The following is a 15,473-nucleotide window of genomic DNA, read 5'->3' as shown; positions in this document are numbered from 1 at the left end:
ATCAGCTCCTGTGGTGTTGGCAAGACAACCCGTGTACACATGTAATCACCATGGCACCAATGAATGGAAGAGTAGCAGAGGACACTGGTCGGTTTAACAGGGAGCTATAAGATTGTTTCAGTGAATTAATCACGTGTGTGTCGAAATAACGTTGATTAAAAATGCTCCATAAAAGGCTCCAACGAGGTTAACATGAACAGTTTAGTTACAACGAACCAGACTAGTAAGCCTCTGTCAGCGTTAACATATTACCGATGATTTTATCCAAGATTGGCCTCTAAAACCGTCAACTTACTCCTCCACAGCGAGGATAAAGTTTGACAGAAATCCTGTGAAGCTAACCAAGTTAGCATCAGCTAGCCGAGCTAACGTCACAGCTACCGCCTGCGTTAGCCTTCAGCTAGCTGGTTATTAGCACGTTTTAATCGGTCTAATGTTCACAGACCTTTTGGGCGCAGACGGCTCCATCGTGTGTCTTCAGAGGATAACAAGGCGGCGGACTAACGGTGAGTTAGGGCAGATTTGAGACCAGTAGTCGAGATATGAACATTGTCGATGGGAGCGTTGTTGTCAGAAGTAGTGGAGGCCAGCTGAGTGTTCATCAGAGGATTCACAGAGACAGAGAGCGCCCCCTGTCGGACCGGAGAGCAACACCAACACCAGAACCAGAACCAGAACTACCTTACAAACCTAGAAACCATGAACCATAGACAGATATAATAATAATATATATATTTATATATTTATATGTCTGTGCCATGAACACTACGACGGAGTGTTAGGGCCAGACTTAGGGAAAAAATATTTTATTTTTTGGGATATTACGAGCATAATGTAATAATAATACAAGAAAAAAATGTAGTTTTAATGAGAAAAAAAGCTTCGATAGAGTTATTAAGAACTTACATGAGCAGCTCAACCAAACAGCAGCCTAATGTTACTACTTTATTCTCGTAATATAAATAAAGGAATATCTTATCTTATCTTATCTTAATATTACGACTTTATTCTTGTAATATCATGACTTTATTCTTGTAATATTATGACTTTATTCTCGTAATATAAATAAAGGAATATTTTATCTTATCTTATCTTATCTTAATATTACGACTTTATTCTCGTAAGTTCTCTTAGTATGGCCCTAATACTCCGTCGTATGAACCTGCCATAAATAATCCACACATATTTAACACTAATATAATCGATCACATCTTTATTAGTGTTTTCTGTCAAAAAGGAAATAATTGTGTCAAATGTGACGCAGTATCTCCTGACCAATCACAGACCGCTTTACTTTGAGGTGGAAGACGCGGTTGTACGCATGCGCGCTGACGGCAGTGTGCGCTATGAAAAGAGAGGTAAACAGCTAACAGGTAAAACGGTGAGAGCTCTTATGTTTAACCCTTCCCCCGCGTGTGTTTCATAATTATATATTCATACTTCATTGTGAGATTTATGTACGACCTTTGTTGTTAATTCCTCCCGCCGGTTGTGACAGTGGAGGCTGTTTCTGGGTACCACCATGCTGTTTCTGTGTTAGCCTGCTATAACGACACAGATGGGATTGTGTCAACATTGTTTCTCTTTTATAGAAAACAAATATGGATCCACCGAAAGACGTGCAACCGCCCAAACAGCAACCTATGATCTACATATGTGGAGGTACACTGTTAGCTTTTGTTTGTGTTTATAGTACAATCAGCTACCACAGCCTTTCTACTGCTAACTGTGCTACCATACGTTACTTTATGCTCTAATGCTACTCTATCTATTACTGTATACTGGCAATACTATTACTACTTTTGTTGATTACTGTCTAGTACTGCTGTAACTACTTCTGTTTTGTGTATTTCTGTGAGCCTGTACTACAGTCCAATGACATACAATCCTAGTATAACTGATACAACACTACCTTTATACTGTTACTACTTTACTGTTGCCTTTTAAATGCATTAATGTGTATTCTTTAGTTTCTGTGGACGTGAATGAATACCTTGACCAAATGGCATGGTTTTATACAATGAATGAATGGAGTTTGTATTATTATGTTAAGTATACAGCTCTGCCTACTCTGCACTGGATTACAAAATACCACAAAATGAATATAAATAGTGTCCAGAATGCAGCAGATGTGTTTCTACATGATACTACTAAGAGACTGAACATTTGTGAATCTGACTGCCAATGTAAATAGTGGAGGAACTGCAGTTCTTTACTGCAACTGAAAATCATTGGCTTCAAAATAAGTAAAATATAACATATTGCAATAAAACAAAGCTATACCTTTTCTTTTTAATCAACAACCAATCAACACAAAGCTTACAAGTACCATGCCAAGTATGTTGGAAACTGTGTTTATTTAAGGTTATTTCTGTAATATAATTTCTGTCTTTACTTGCAGAATGTCACACTGAAAATGAAATTAAGGCTCGCGATCCAATCCGATGCAGAGAGTGCGGTTACAGGATCATGTACAAGAAGAGAACAAAGAGATGTATCCTTTATTGTGTGTGTGTGTGAGAACTTTTTTTATATTTTAATGGGTAACAGAATCAGAATCAGAATAAGCTTTAATAATCCAGAGGGGAAATTATTTTTGTTACACACTCAGATATACAAACGACATATTATACTGCAGGAAACTTGTATTTTTCAACATTTGAGGTATATTCACGAGCATAATTGATGAATTTCAGTTTCATGTGGAAAGGAAGCACTAAGTTTATTTATCAGATTATTATTTTTGTATTGATATTATTCCCATATTTACCAACATTACCAACGTAAACAAAGCTCTTGAAAACATAAAGACCTATCAACTACTAATAGATATTGAATACTAGTCCTCATTTTGATGAACAATCAAATATTATACAATAGCAAAAGCCTTTTTATAATAAGTCATATGTGTGAACCGAACTATAATTCTTCTACATTTCCTTGACTCTTTTATTTCAGTGGTCGTTTTTGATGCCAGATGAAGAAGAGGAGAGCACCAGTTTTGATTATTTTGTTCTGTACTATTTTTGTACTGTATGAGCATGTAAATAAACCTCCAGGCTTGATGCCAGATTACTGAACTACCCTTAAAACTCATGATTTTCATGTCAACTCAAACACAGTGCTGTTTTTTTGCCTGTGAGCGGCGAGTTTTGGTTTATTAAAAATGTGATTTTCACTGACCTTGACTGTTTCACAGTTCTTTCTTATTCCTTTCTGTCTTTGAACGTTAACGTCTGGATGAATACAGGAACATCAATTTGTAAAATTTCTATTCTTTTACAATTTTCTTTTGTTCATTTAGTCTTTCATAAGCTCTCGTGGGAGAAAATTAGCCACTTTTTATCTTTCAGTTAATGTAAGATGTTCATGGTCTATTCCAGTGGTTCTTTTTTTGGCTTGTGATCCCTTAACACAAATTAATTAGTCTTTTTCTTGGTTTGAATGATAATAAATGGCCTCAAATGCATTGAATTATGCATTCATTTTCAAGGAAAAAAGGTTGGAAGAAGGTGAAAAAAAATTACAGTTTTGTGTTGCAAAAGTGTTTTTCTGCTGTTAATAATCTTCAGACCCTTCAGATTCAACCTGTGACCTCTTGTATCATGTGGCATCAGTATCGAACTGAGACGGTTTAATAACCGCTTAAAAACTCCTTGTAGTAGGTTTAAATGAAACAGCAGTATAGTTACTCTGCATCCTTTGAGGTGCAGTGTGAAGCTCTACAGCTATAAAGGAATAGTTTAACATTTGGGGAAATTAGCTTTTTATTTGCCAACATTTAGATGAGAAGATTGATGCCACTCTCATGTTTGTTTGGTAAATATAAGGCCTCAGTCAGCAGCCACTTAGCTTAAATTAGCCTAAAGCTGTAAACAGATGGAAACAGCTAGACTGGCTCTAAAGAAAACAATCTCCTACTAGCAGCACCTAATGCTGAAGACCAGTAATTAACACTTAATATCCTTTTTGTTTAATTTGTACAAACAATTCACGGTTTTACGGAGGGGTTATGTGCCTGACTATTTCTTGACTCGGAGCAGTTGCCAGGCAACCAGTGTAGACTCAGACAGCTAATTGATGTTTTTAAACTAAACTAAACTAGAAATAACATATTAATAGACCCTTTTTACCTGAATTTAATTATTATTTTCATATTTAACATAAATTAATGAAGTGCTAAAAATGACAAAATCAATAAAGACTGAGTCCAAATCTATTTCTTTATCATGCCCAACAGCAGGCCTTTTTTCACAGCAGACATTTTTACTGATAGGAAGAAAAGCACACACACATACTAATAACATTAAGAAGTAGCTCTATTTTATTTAAGTGTGGCAGCATGCACATTAACCCTGAGACATAAACAGCTAAATGGAATTCAGCCCTCATTATTTTATTATTTACAGCTGAGCTGTTCCTACGGTGACATGTCTTCAGTGAGAAATCCCAGCATATTCAGTCTATAATTAAAAGAAAAATAGAATAATAAGTAATTTCACTGATACGTAACAATTAAAGCGCATAAATCAACATAGCATCAACGTTTGCAATCGGTGGTTTTCCTGTTGTTTATATAAATCAAACATTGTTTCTCTTAGTCTGCATTTAAGTACCTTGTGTCTGAGTTCATTCATATATTTCTGTCTGTATGTCTGTCCAGACTCCAGACTCTCCAGTCTAATCTGAGGCTCTCCTGCTGCAGCACTGCATCTCTGTGGCTCCTCCCCCCCTCGCTGACGTCACACGCGACGTCTCACCCAGGGGGCGGGGCTAACAGAAATCCCTAGCCAGGCACAGATGTAGCTGCAGCTAGAGGGGAGAGGCAGTGAGGGAGGAAGAGTTTCGAAGACACTGCAGAGGGAAGTGCAGCTATGGGGAACGCACAGGACAAACCTCCGGGCGCCGGAGGAGGGGGCGGGAGATCGGATCAGGCCACAGCCGGGAGTGGGGCGAGAGGCCGGGCTGGAGGCAGCGCGGAAAAGGCCCAGACGCACAAAGCTTCAGAGAAGAGGGTGGCCAATGGCAGGGAAAACAGCCCTGCGGGTGGACCAGGGCAGCAAGGCAGCCCTGCAGTGGACACAAGTTACCTGGACGTCCCTTCTGGGGCCCTTCCTCCTCACCTGGCCCGGCTCAAGAATGAAGGGAACCACCTCTTCAAACATGGGCAGTTTGGGGACGCCGTGGAGAAGTACACGCACGCCATTGATGGGTGTGCTGAAGCAGGTGGGGAAGATCTGAGCAGTTTGTGTTTTTACTGCGAGAATCAGTATTTCTTCCCAGGCAAAAGACAAATATAGGTTATAAAAGGAGTATTTTACCCTCAGTCGTGTTTGGTAATTCTGTATAGTTAAACCTGACCTACACTACAAACCTTTGAATAACCTGATTTGACGTTGTCAGTGCCAGTGGTAACAACATTTGCATGCTACATGAAAGTTTAATGTATGTTACAGTAAATTGATGATTGTTTAATTTAAGTTCAGTTCCCTAAAGCACAGATTGGCTAATGCTTGTTTTGTCCAACTAGCAGCCCAAAACCTAAGAGATATTCAGTTTACAGTCATAGAAGATGAAGAAAACTATCAAAAATTCCCATTTGAGGAGCTAGAATCAGTGAATTTCTGTCATTTTTGCTTAGAAAGATGACAAGTTGGTGTTTGATTGTCAATATTTTTGCAGATAGACTACTTGATTAATCAACTAATAGTTTCAGCTTTACTAAGCAGTTATACCATCAAAACTGCAGTAATAATCATACTAAATACTGACTTAAAATAATCTTTATAGTAAAAATACTTCATTCGAAGTCGAGTCTTCAAAAGCAACGTCTGATGGCCAACAAGTCACTAATACAGAAACAACAACAGATCGATGGCACAGAGACAGACAGAAAGCCTCATCTATCATCTGTGTATCGGCCCTTATAATGGTATCAGATACAAGTCAAGTGTAATTTGGCCCCACAATCCACAGTATCCCATGTCAATTTTGAGTGCGTTATGCTCTTGCTTGTCATGCTGCACAAATTTCCTCTATTCACCAAATCAGCATGCAGGCGCTCACCATCCTGTCCCAGGGGATGAGTACAGGTCACTCTTCTAGATCTGTCACCTGTGTGGAGCAGTGAACTGGTAATCTCAAGTTTTTAGTCTAACGTCCAAACACTGCAGCTAAGTCATGAGGCGTCATTGGTGATTTGTGAATGCGGTGGAGTGCTGGCACAAGACAACACCACTGACCGTAGACAGGAATCGTGTGCTTGTGTACGGGGCTTTTAGGTGAGATTGAATGTCATGCTGCACCTTTAAGAGCACTCAGCCAACTTTTACTCTCGTGGCTGGCAAGAGGGATGGCCTTTTCAGCAGTGCTGGAGACAAGCTTAAAAAGATTAGACCTGACTTAATGTCAGACCTAACAGAGAGACTCTCAAAGGAAAGCACTGAAAACAATGTGTTTTAATATGGATACATATAGAGAGGAGTATCAGCACTGTTTTGGGTACTGATACTGATGCTCTGCGGGCGGTTGTGAAACTGCAGTGGAGACTCAGAGGAGAAAGGACAGAGTAGTAAATGACTCTTCCAGAGGGAGTGATAGCACATCCATTTATCTGTCTACCATTCACGCCCTCAGCATCTCTGGACAGTCTGAACTTTCAAATTGAGCTTTTCTGTCATCCTAATGTCTCTTTGGTCTAGACAGAAAGTACAGCAAAAGTCAAAAAGATCTGATCTTAATACGAAGCACTACCACTGTCCTTACAACTGCGTGTGTGTGTTCACAGATGTCTTTCAGCGTCTGGTCTTTCACGTAAATGTGTTGTGGTTGTTCCCCTGCAGGCATTGATAGTCCAGAAGACCTGTGTATTCTCTACTCCAACAGAGCAGCCTGTTACCTGAAGGATGGAAACAGCACAGACTGCATACAGGACTGTACCAAGTACGTGTCAGGAGTCGACTCTGTGCATGTGTGTGTGTAATCATTTGCAGACATTCTTTGTGCTTAGTTGACGTGTCATTTCAAGGTAGTTTCACGTAAGATTTTAAGGAGTAAACCAAACATTTAGCATTGCACTTTTATAACATTGTCGGGCTCATGGCGGCCAGCTGGGTCGTAGATTTAGGTGTGTTATGCTAGTAGCAGCTGATGTAGCCTCAAGCCTCAATCAGAGATGAGGAGCGGGCTACAGAGGTCTGCTAAGATCAGTTCTTTCTAACTCCACCCCTCCTGATTTTTCTGTTTGTTTCCAAACTTGTAGTCTTCAGCCCCAACTGATGCTGATTTAAGTGACATCCCTTGAGGCAATAAATTAGATTTTAATACCGCTCCCTCTGCCACTACAAAAGTCTTTATTTACAGTAGTACTTCCTAGCACTTATAAGCAGACTTTGATGTGTAAAATAAGTTCCCCTTTGAGATGGTGTTTGCTAGTATTGCATTTTCCTTTGTCTAAACAGATTTCAGTTCCATTTTTAATATTTCAACAGTTCTGCTTATATGAGGTAAAGTGGCAGTAATTGTTGTGTTCACACTGACAGAAAACTAAAAGAAACTGTTCTCATATGCCTACTGCAATAATCTAAGGGCTTATTTGAAAACTATTTCTGAAAAGTTCAGCCCATGTCTTCTATTGCTACTTTTCCATAAATCTTTCTTTTCATTTAGCTTTAGTTTTGCTCTTAGTTGATCCTACAAACTATGAACACACTGTGTGACTGTTTCTGGTGCCCGGCGGCTGCAGGAATCTCTCCGTCTGAAGTAAAATACTCACATGTTTATGAATGGAGAGCCACAGATCAGCCCTGTTAAGCCAGTGACACAGTATGCAGGTGTAAACAGCTTGATCCTCTGTCTGTGCGTGTTTCTGATCCTCTTAGGGCTTTGGAGCTGCAGCCCTACTCCTTGAAGGCCCTGCTGCGCAGAGCTATAGCCTATGAGTCACTGGAGCGCTACAAGAAGGCCTATGTGGATTATAAGACTGTCCTGCAGATAGACACCGGGGTGCAGGCGGCTCACGACAGCGTCCACAGGTCAGCCAAACATAAGAAACTATAGCTGCTTGATGTGGCTTCTGTAACTTCTTGAAAGTTGTCAAGAAATCTAGAGATTTCATGGTTAGAGTTGAGTAAAAAGTGTTGAAGATAAATCATTTTTATGATGTTTTTGTTAAAACATTAGACACCATTCTTTTCATGGCTGCCTTTCTAGCGTCATATAAAAATATTCAGGTGTCAGGTGCATCGTTTTATACACTTTTCCGCCAGCATGCCATGCAGTATATTTGGTATCTTGCATTTAAAAATGGTCAAAGAGCCTGTTAATCATGTGCCATAAGCATTTGCACATTTTCATTCAGCCGAATACTGAAGAAGCTGAGTTCACTGACTGGCTCCTCTTGGATTCAGCCGCTGGAGTCTTTGGTTAGAAGAATGACAGATTATGTTAAAGAACCACTGGTATATACGACTCACTGGATGCAAGAAACATGTTTACCAGTTGTGGGACTGGAAAAACACAGCCCCTGGATGTGAAGGCCATGATGCTGACCGTGTTGCCTTAACCTGGGGCAGGTGTTTCCATGCCCCCAGTTCCATACTACATACTAACTGTATACAGTGTCATCTTTATAGTATACTGTTTTGCAGTTAGTACACAAGAAATAAACAGAGACTTATTCTTGTCTGTATACACTACAGACTAAAAACATGAGAGTAAGTGTGTAGTATGGATTTGAGAAACAGCTGTATTCATATTTTAAAGGCCCCGCTCACCCAAGGTCCATCCACACAGGTGTTTTCATTTACTCTGGCCTCTAGTCTGAACTATGTGGGTGAGTACAAGAGATGCTTGATAGACCTTTTTCACAGAGGACACAGTAGAAAAATCACAGGTGCAAATAATATTATTACTGATAATTTATTACTGCTACAGTTTCAGGGTCCTGGTATTGTGCATGCTGGCTCACTGTCACAATGTATATTTTTTCACTTGCCATTAAGCTGTTCAACCATTAGTTCCTCTAAGGTTTTAATCTCCTCTTCGTCTCAGTGGAGCCCACGAACCCTGCAGCATTAATATAGCTAATTACACCTTCATGGTCATACTGTAAGTTGTATTCTCTGTGCCTCCTGCCAGGATCACCAAGATGCTTATTGAACAGGACGGACCTGGGTGGAGAGAGAATCTTCCGGATATTCCCGTCGTCCCTCTGTCTGTGCAGCAGCATCACAGAGAGAAACCGATCAGCGTCGAAGTGGCTCAAGCTCGAGCCGCCAGGGCTGCACAGGAGGAAGGTCAGTGACATCACTTCCTTTTAGCTTAGTGAGGGTGTTATGTTGAATATGTGCTATAATGTCCTACTTTTTCCCCTAAACCTTTTACAAACACAAATCTTCTTCTGTCATAAAAGGAATCTGGCGCCTTAATGTTTTCTGGACAAAATTGTTTATTGTCTTTTCAAATATTTCCTGATGAATTGTGGTAAAAATTTAAATGAAATGCTTGAATTATGGAATTGTAAAGCAGCAGAAGGCTTATCCTCACTGACACTTCTGTGTCAGTGAGGATAAGTGTGTAAAGTGGTGAAGGCTGCTGAAAGTGTCTGTCTGTGTGTGTGTGTGTATCTGGGTGCATCATCAATAATGCAGAGGGGAAAGCGATCCACACAGTGTAGTGCTGCTGTAATGGAACAATCCAGGTCAGGTTTCCTGTAGGCTGCTCCTGCTCACACAGACCATAAGGCTCCACATGTATCATATATTTATTCAAATATATTTAAACCACACATAAACTTGCAAATAAAGCGCTTTATTTGTATGCACGACATAAAATGTCCATACACAGGATTTAAATTTAAATCTTAGACAGATAAAGCGCACAACCTGCACACACATGCACACACACACATGCACATACATAAACACTTAATGACTTTAGCACATAGACAGAACAGAGATAATCTCAGAATAGCACACTGCTGTTACTGGGGAAACAGATGGGAAGTGTTTAACACCTCATGTTTATGGGTAAAATCCTGTGTGGTCACAGCAAATATTCAACATTGTATGCTTTTAAAGGGTAAAATACATAACATACCAGCTTCTGCAGTGCTGGCAACAGACTCTAATCTTGAATGAAATATCATTTTTATTTCACAGAAAAAATAAATGTCTTAAAACAGGATTATTAGTCAGTCCAATAGATGTTGTGTTGTGAGTAAGACTCTTATGGTTACATTCAGGTTAACCTGTAGTACGTCTGTTCACGACGGGATATTGAAAAGTGGGAACAACCTTAAGTATATTCACTAAATGAGTCCTAGAATGTGTTGAACACAGAATAATGACATAGACAACTGGTATGCCATTTTATCTGCTCTCCTTAACAAACCATTAGATACTGTTCCTAATAAATTCCCTATTTTAAAACCTACAACACAATTGTCTCATTATGATAATTTAAAACAACCAGATACAACCAGAGAAAGAAGCCACAGCAACTCCCATTCACTTTGCTTCTGTTCAGAAGATAATGGTTTCTTTATAAACTGGATACATTCACTTGTTTCTCTGTGTGGTTTGGTGGTTTTGTTTGAAATTAAAATGAAGGAAAATTCACATGCTGATCTGACTCGGCATGTGCATTCACTAGCACAACAGTTAAACTTGATATTACAATCTAGAGCTCTTTGTTTAGTGATCCCCTTCAATGACACCTGAAGACCTGAGTTTGTTTGCTGTGTAAAGCTAGTGTGAGAGTGCTCTGCTTTAAATAGCCACCATTAATGTAGTTGCTCATGTTGATATTAAAAAGTCTCTTACTCTCTTGATGCTTGTTAAAACTCCTGTCGCTTAAAAAGAGCTTAGTCTGCCTGCACATGTTTGATACGTATGTTTTTATTGCCCATAAACAGACAAAACGATCGTAATAGATTATTTAGGTACTCAAAATACTCTTTCTGTTGTAAAATGACATCACCAACACAGGGGGGGTACCACCACTTCTGATTTTATTGTAGGATTTTATCTTTGTTTTCACGATTCACCTCTGTCAAAATTCAGATTTCTGATAAATAAAAATAAATATATACTGTGTATTCTCCATACTTATGTTATATTGAATGAATATTTTTATCCCTTTAACAACCAGGGTTTTTCTTGTTCTTTAGCATTCTTGTTATTCTTGTTTTTTATGTATTAAATTCCCTTATTTTTAGTGCTACATTAAGCCATGTTTTTATCCGCCTCAGATGTGTGTCATATAGATTACTGCTTATCATTTTCATTGCTTATCAGTTTAGTTTCTCTGCTACAGAGCAGTTTTTGGGATAAAAAGTGTAACTGAAGACAAGTTTTTGTACTGTCAAAGTGGTATCTATTGACTTCTTATCCAGAAGAAAAATAACTTATGCTACATGTGCATGGCAAGTTTGAATTTCAAGCCTTGCTAAGTCAGTTTTCTCATCCGTGTGTGTGTCCATCCATTTCCCCAAGTCATTAGGTATAGTGGCTTTCTCAGCACAGCAGAGAGCCCAGTAAGCAGGAGTTGAGTCATCCCCTGTGTCCGTTCAGACTGCTGCTGACAGGCTGATGGATATATTGATCACTCTTGAAAAAGTTTGCGCGCTGAAAGTGATGGGAAACCTCCTCGAAAGACAAACAATATCCAACAGTCTGTCCTGACGTAGAATTTATCCATAATCTTCCAAAAAGTTTCGGAAGTTCAGGAAGTCTGGTTGTTTTGACCAGTCAGGAAATAATTTTAAACTTTTATATGCATGTACAGTTTATATGTATAACTGTTGCTTCTTTCACCTGTTTCAGTATTGAATTTGTACTTAAATCACATATTTCTGCCAACAGTCAGAAAAAAAGAGGCCTGCTTTACTTTACTGAAACGGGAAGGAAATGATCTGGTCAAGAAAGGCCACTTCCAGGAGGCTCTGCAGAAGTACAATGAATGTCTCAGCCTAAAGTCTGACGAATGTGCTCTCTACACAAACAGGTATGCACGAAACAAACAACCCTTCCTGGCACGCGCAGAGCACGCTTGTTTGATCTTTGCAACGGCGAGAATTTCCTATATTCAATCACTCCCGAATTAAACTCTGAAATAAACACTGTGTGCTTTAGAGGCACAGATAGACACTCTACTATAGGTACAATTGATTGGGGGATTGTAATAACATCTGCTGTCTTTTAGAAGTAAGACACTACCAAGCTCTTCTCAAATCACCAAACAAGAGCAGCCCTCTCTCTATATTGAAATCCAGCAGCAGCTCAAGATTTGATATTTAAGTGACATGATATGTTTAGATCTCCTTTGTGGTTATGAAAACACGTATATGTTAGAGACAAAGGGACTGTCCCAGAGCTCAGGGTGTAACATAATGCTGATTCTAAAATTGGCTGATAAAATGACAGGATAATAGAAAAAACAGCAGAGGGCACCACATGAACACATCATCCTCGCGTCAACTCCAGTCTATTACAGCTGTTATCATTGTCAGCACTATCAAATATAATGTTGGCTCTGAGACTGACAGATCTGATCATTGACTGAAATCCGTTTAACTTTAATTTTATGACATAATTACTGTGATCTGGACGTAGTTTTAGATTTACATGCAGAGAGTAGATCTTGCAAACATGGGTGTATCTATTTTATTTATTTCATTTGTACAATATTAAACATAAATGTTCCCATTAGATTTAACAGAGTTCGCTTATTGCTTATTTACTTCTGCAGAAAAGCTGATCTGCTTCCAGATTGGAGCATAAATAACTGGGAACCATAAACCAAATTTCAACAAATACAGAAGAGATGGCCTCATAGTCTTTTTATACCAGGCCAGTCACTCCAGTCCATAACTTTCTTTGTCTCCATGTCCTCTTTTCTACACTTCTCCTCTTCTCCAGAGCCATTTGCTTCCTGAAACTGAATCACTTTGAAGAGGCCAAACGGGACTGTGACTCCGCACTGCAGCTGGAGCCAAGCAACAAGAAAGCCTTCTACAGACGAGCCCTGGCTTATAAGGGTTTACAGGTGCCATAAGCACTCACATTCGTTCTATTGGATAAGAAAGGTTTGTATCTATTTGACTGATAACATTGTTTGTGGGTATATCCGTGTTAGGACTACCTGTCGGCCAGCAGTGACCTGCAGGAAGTCCTCCAGCTGGACCCGAATGTTCGGGAGGCCGAGCAGGAGCTTGAGGTGGTGACAGGTTTGCTGAGACAGAGTCTGATGGACAGCAGTGCACACACACCGAGGGTAAAAGATTGTTTACGTGCACACAACACTTCAATTGTGTGTTATTTTACTTTATAAAGTTATTCACAGAAACCATCTTTCCTATTTGAATGGCTTCCTTTTAGGTTATTATGGCTAATCCTTATTTGCATTTCATGTCCAGGCGATAACATTATAGTTTCAATAAAAGCCAACTTTTGTTTTCTGAACCAAAAAACTTTTTTAGTTAGCAGAAGTATCATTGAACATGTCCAATTTTTTAAACCTCAAGATACAAGAAGTATATTAGAATATATATATATATATATATATATATATATTCATATAAGTGAATTTTGGTGAAAAACTCTCATAATAAGCTGACTTTTGCTAATTCCCCCCCAGGTTTGATGTTTGTTTGTGGAGCAATATGGAGGCAGTGGAATGAAGGTGTGGACTATATACTGTACTGTAGCGGTAATGGGGGAAAGGACTTTTAAAGCCATCAACTGTAGTAAGTAAGACTTGTAAAAAAAAAAAAAAAAAACATGGAAATGACTGGCGTTAACTCCTGGGACGGGCTCCTCGGATGACCAGCTCTCTTTCAGCTCTGCACCATCCGCAACTCCTGAGTACACAACCTTACATAATGGGCAGCTTTATTTAAAAAAGGCTAATGTCAAGGTACTCGTGACCTGCTTGCACTATAAATAATTCACATTATGATGTAATGCACTGTATATACAGATCAGTGTAACAGGCTGCAGAGCGCTGTTATATGGCGGAGTAAAGCGGGGGGAAGTAGGAGTGTATTATGTGTGCCTTAATGAGATTTCTACCACAGTTAGGATGAATTACGCCAAGATTTAAATGTTTTACTTTGTTTTAAAGAGGTTGTGTTTGGTTCCAATACGGTTCAGAGCTCATGACAAAAGACACTGATTCAACTCAATTGTAGTGTATGTAAAGATAAGGGATTTCAAAAAAAGGTCCAAAGTCTGGTACTATCTTTATGTATCCAGAGTGTCATCTGTTCCAGCTATTTGTCATTGTTTACATGTATTATCACTACAGCTGCTACTTATCAAACAAAAGACAACAACTTATTGTAAAGAAATTCTAAAGCTAAAGACCCTTTAAAGTGAGGTGTTATGATTTAACTTTAATTTAAAATGTTATAATAGTGATTTACCACAGTTAAATATCCCCCAAATATCCTGAGCTCAGTGTTTAAATCATTCTTAATTATAAATTGTCACTTCATTAGTTGTTGAAGTTAGTGTTACAGGTTACTTTATCATGTACTGTAAGACTTATCGTAGGTCTCAGGTTCTATCTTGAATGTAACCAAGATGAATGTGTGTGTATGTGTGAGTAGGTGTACCGTATTTACGTTTTAGAAAGTCTCATATCAGTTTTATTAATGCATCCTTGGTGACTTTTTTTTTTTCTTCATAACTGGAAACCTGTCCAACTACAACAGGGAATCAGGCAAGGATGTCTGTTTTCACTCTTTTTTTAATTTGCTCTGTTCACAGAATCCCCTCATTCAACAAATAGGCTATGCTCTCTATTAAACATAGTCAGAACAGATCTTCAGTCCAGCCTGATGAACTAATACAGCTCGGTGTCTGATAGTCAATTAATATAACACAATAATAGCAGTCATGAACTCTTTGATGGTTTGAAGTGTATATTCAGACTTTTGATCCCACATTTTAAAGCCCCTGATCAACAGCGACATGTTTGAATTTCACTCCTATTATTTAAGAGGGACAAATTAGACCTTTGTCACTCTTAGTTAGTAGACCTCAGTCAAAAGGAGCAAAGGTCTAATTAACCAAATCACTAAAATAGGTGTGAAGGGCCTTTCAAATCTTTTTCTTTTGAATCCCCCATAGCACACACAAATGTAAATCTCCGTATAGCACAATGTGCCACAACCTTTACTTCACTTTGAGGTACACTTTGAGGTATTAATGTATAATACACATTGTCCAATCTTATTTTACCTTTTTTTTTTTCGCTTGTACTGTCTAAATAAAAGCATAACTAAATGAAAACACTTGACATGAGGCTTGAAGTGTTGCTTCGTGGAATGTAAAGAGCATGTACTGTATGTAAATAGTTTGAATGCAAATGTAAATAATAAACAGGTATGTGGATGCTTTGATGAGCCTTTGTCTTTGCTCAGATGTCAGCTTGACAATTTTACACAGCAGCATAAAGGGTACAGAAAA

The 15,473-nt window shown here is 38.8% G+C and overlaps 3 protein-coding genes across 4 annotated transcripts in view; 2 read left to right on the top strand and 1 right to left on the bottom strand.

The window, feature by feature from the left end:
- stk3 (serine/threonine kinase 3 (STE20 homolog, yeast)) overlaps positions 1-616 on the bottom strand; it is a 7,649-nt gene extending 7,033 nt beyond the window's left edge. The window contains exon 1 of the mRNA XM_035681380.1: positions 446-616. Coding sequence (XP_035537273.1) covers positions 446-468 — 23 coding nt within the window. The 5' untranslated portion in view covers positions 469-616. The remainder of the gene's footprint in view (positions 1-445) is intronic.
- Positions 617-1,280: 664 nt separating this feature from the next.
- On the top strand, positions 1,281-3,188 carry polr2k (RNA polymerase II, I and III subunit K). Of its 2 annotated transcripts, none has more exons than XM_035681329.1 (4): positions 1,281-1,373; positions 1,593-1,662; positions 2,402-2,494; positions 2,959-3,188. In XM_035681329.1, the coding sequence occupies exons 2-4, from the start codon at positions 1,602-1,604 to the stop codon at positions 2,979-2,981; spliced, it is 177 nt and encodes a 58-aa protein (XP_035537222.1). In that variant the 5' UTR covers positions 1,281-1,373; positions 1,593-1,601; the 3' UTR covers positions 2,982-3,188. The 2 variants fall into 2 exon arrangements, with proteins under 2 accessions (XP_035537222.1, XP_035537221.1); XM_035681328.1 differs by having other exon boundaries at positions 1,290-1,381.
- A 1,614-nt stretch (positions 3,189-4,802) lies between these two features.
- Positions 4,803-15,406, top strand: spag1a (sperm associated antigen 1a). Its single transcript, XM_035681156.1, has 8 exons — positions 4,803-5,226; positions 6,843-6,942; positions 7,881-8,033; positions 9,139-9,296; positions 11,865-12,006; positions 12,921-13,047; positions 13,138-13,275; positions 13,639-15,406. Exons 1-8 carry the CDS (start codon positions 4,875-4,877, stop codon positions 13,642-13,644), a joined length of 1,176 nt encoding a protein of 391 aa, XP_035537049.1. The 5' UTR covers positions 4,803-4,874; the 3' UTR covers positions 13,645-15,406.
- The last annotated feature ends 67 nt before the right edge of the window (positions 15,407-15,473 follow it).

The sequence above is a fragment of the Morone saxatilis genome, unplaced genomic scaffold (assembly GCF_004916995.1).
Source record: "Morone saxatilis isolate NCDOM2014 unplaced genomic scaffold, NCSU_SB_2.0 Contig9, whole genome shotgun sequence".
NCBI classification, from domain to species: Eukaryota; Metazoa; Chordata; class Actinopteri; family Moronidae; genus Morone; species Morone saxatilis.
Note: the sequence above shows the minus strand (reverse complement) of the source record. Positions and strands in the feature narration are given on the sequence as shown.

What these genes read in the sequence shown, in the direction of transcription:
- polr2k (XM_035681328.1), top strand. Translation starts at nt 1,322, where the DNA reads ATGCGCGCTGACGGCAGTGTGCGCTATGAAAAGAGAGGTAAACAGCTA. An exon ending in AACAGCTAACAGGTAAAACG is followed by an intron (nt 1,382 to 1,592) that starts GTGAGAGCTCTT and finishes TCTCTTTTATAG; the next exon opens with AAAACAAATATGGATCCACC. An exon ending in CAAGAAGAGAACAAAGAGAT is followed by an intron (nt 2,495 to 2,958) that starts GTATCCTTTATT and finishes CTTTTATTTCAG; the next exon opens with TGGTCGTTTTTGATGCCAGA.
- spag1a (XM_035681156.1), top strand. Translation starts at nt 4,875, where the DNA reads ATGGGGAACGCACAGGACAAACCTCCGGGCGCCGGAGGAGGGGGCGGG. An exon ending in TGATGGGTGTGCTGAAGCAG is followed by an intron (nt 5,227 to 6,842) that starts GTGGGGAAGATC and finishes GTTCCCCTGCAG; the next exon opens with GCATTGATAGTCCAGAAGAC. An exon ending in CAGGGCTGCACAGGAGGAAG is followed by an intron (nt 9,297 to 11,864) that starts GTCAGTGACATC and finishes TTCTGCCAACAG; the next exon opens with TCAGAAAAAAAGAGGCCTGC.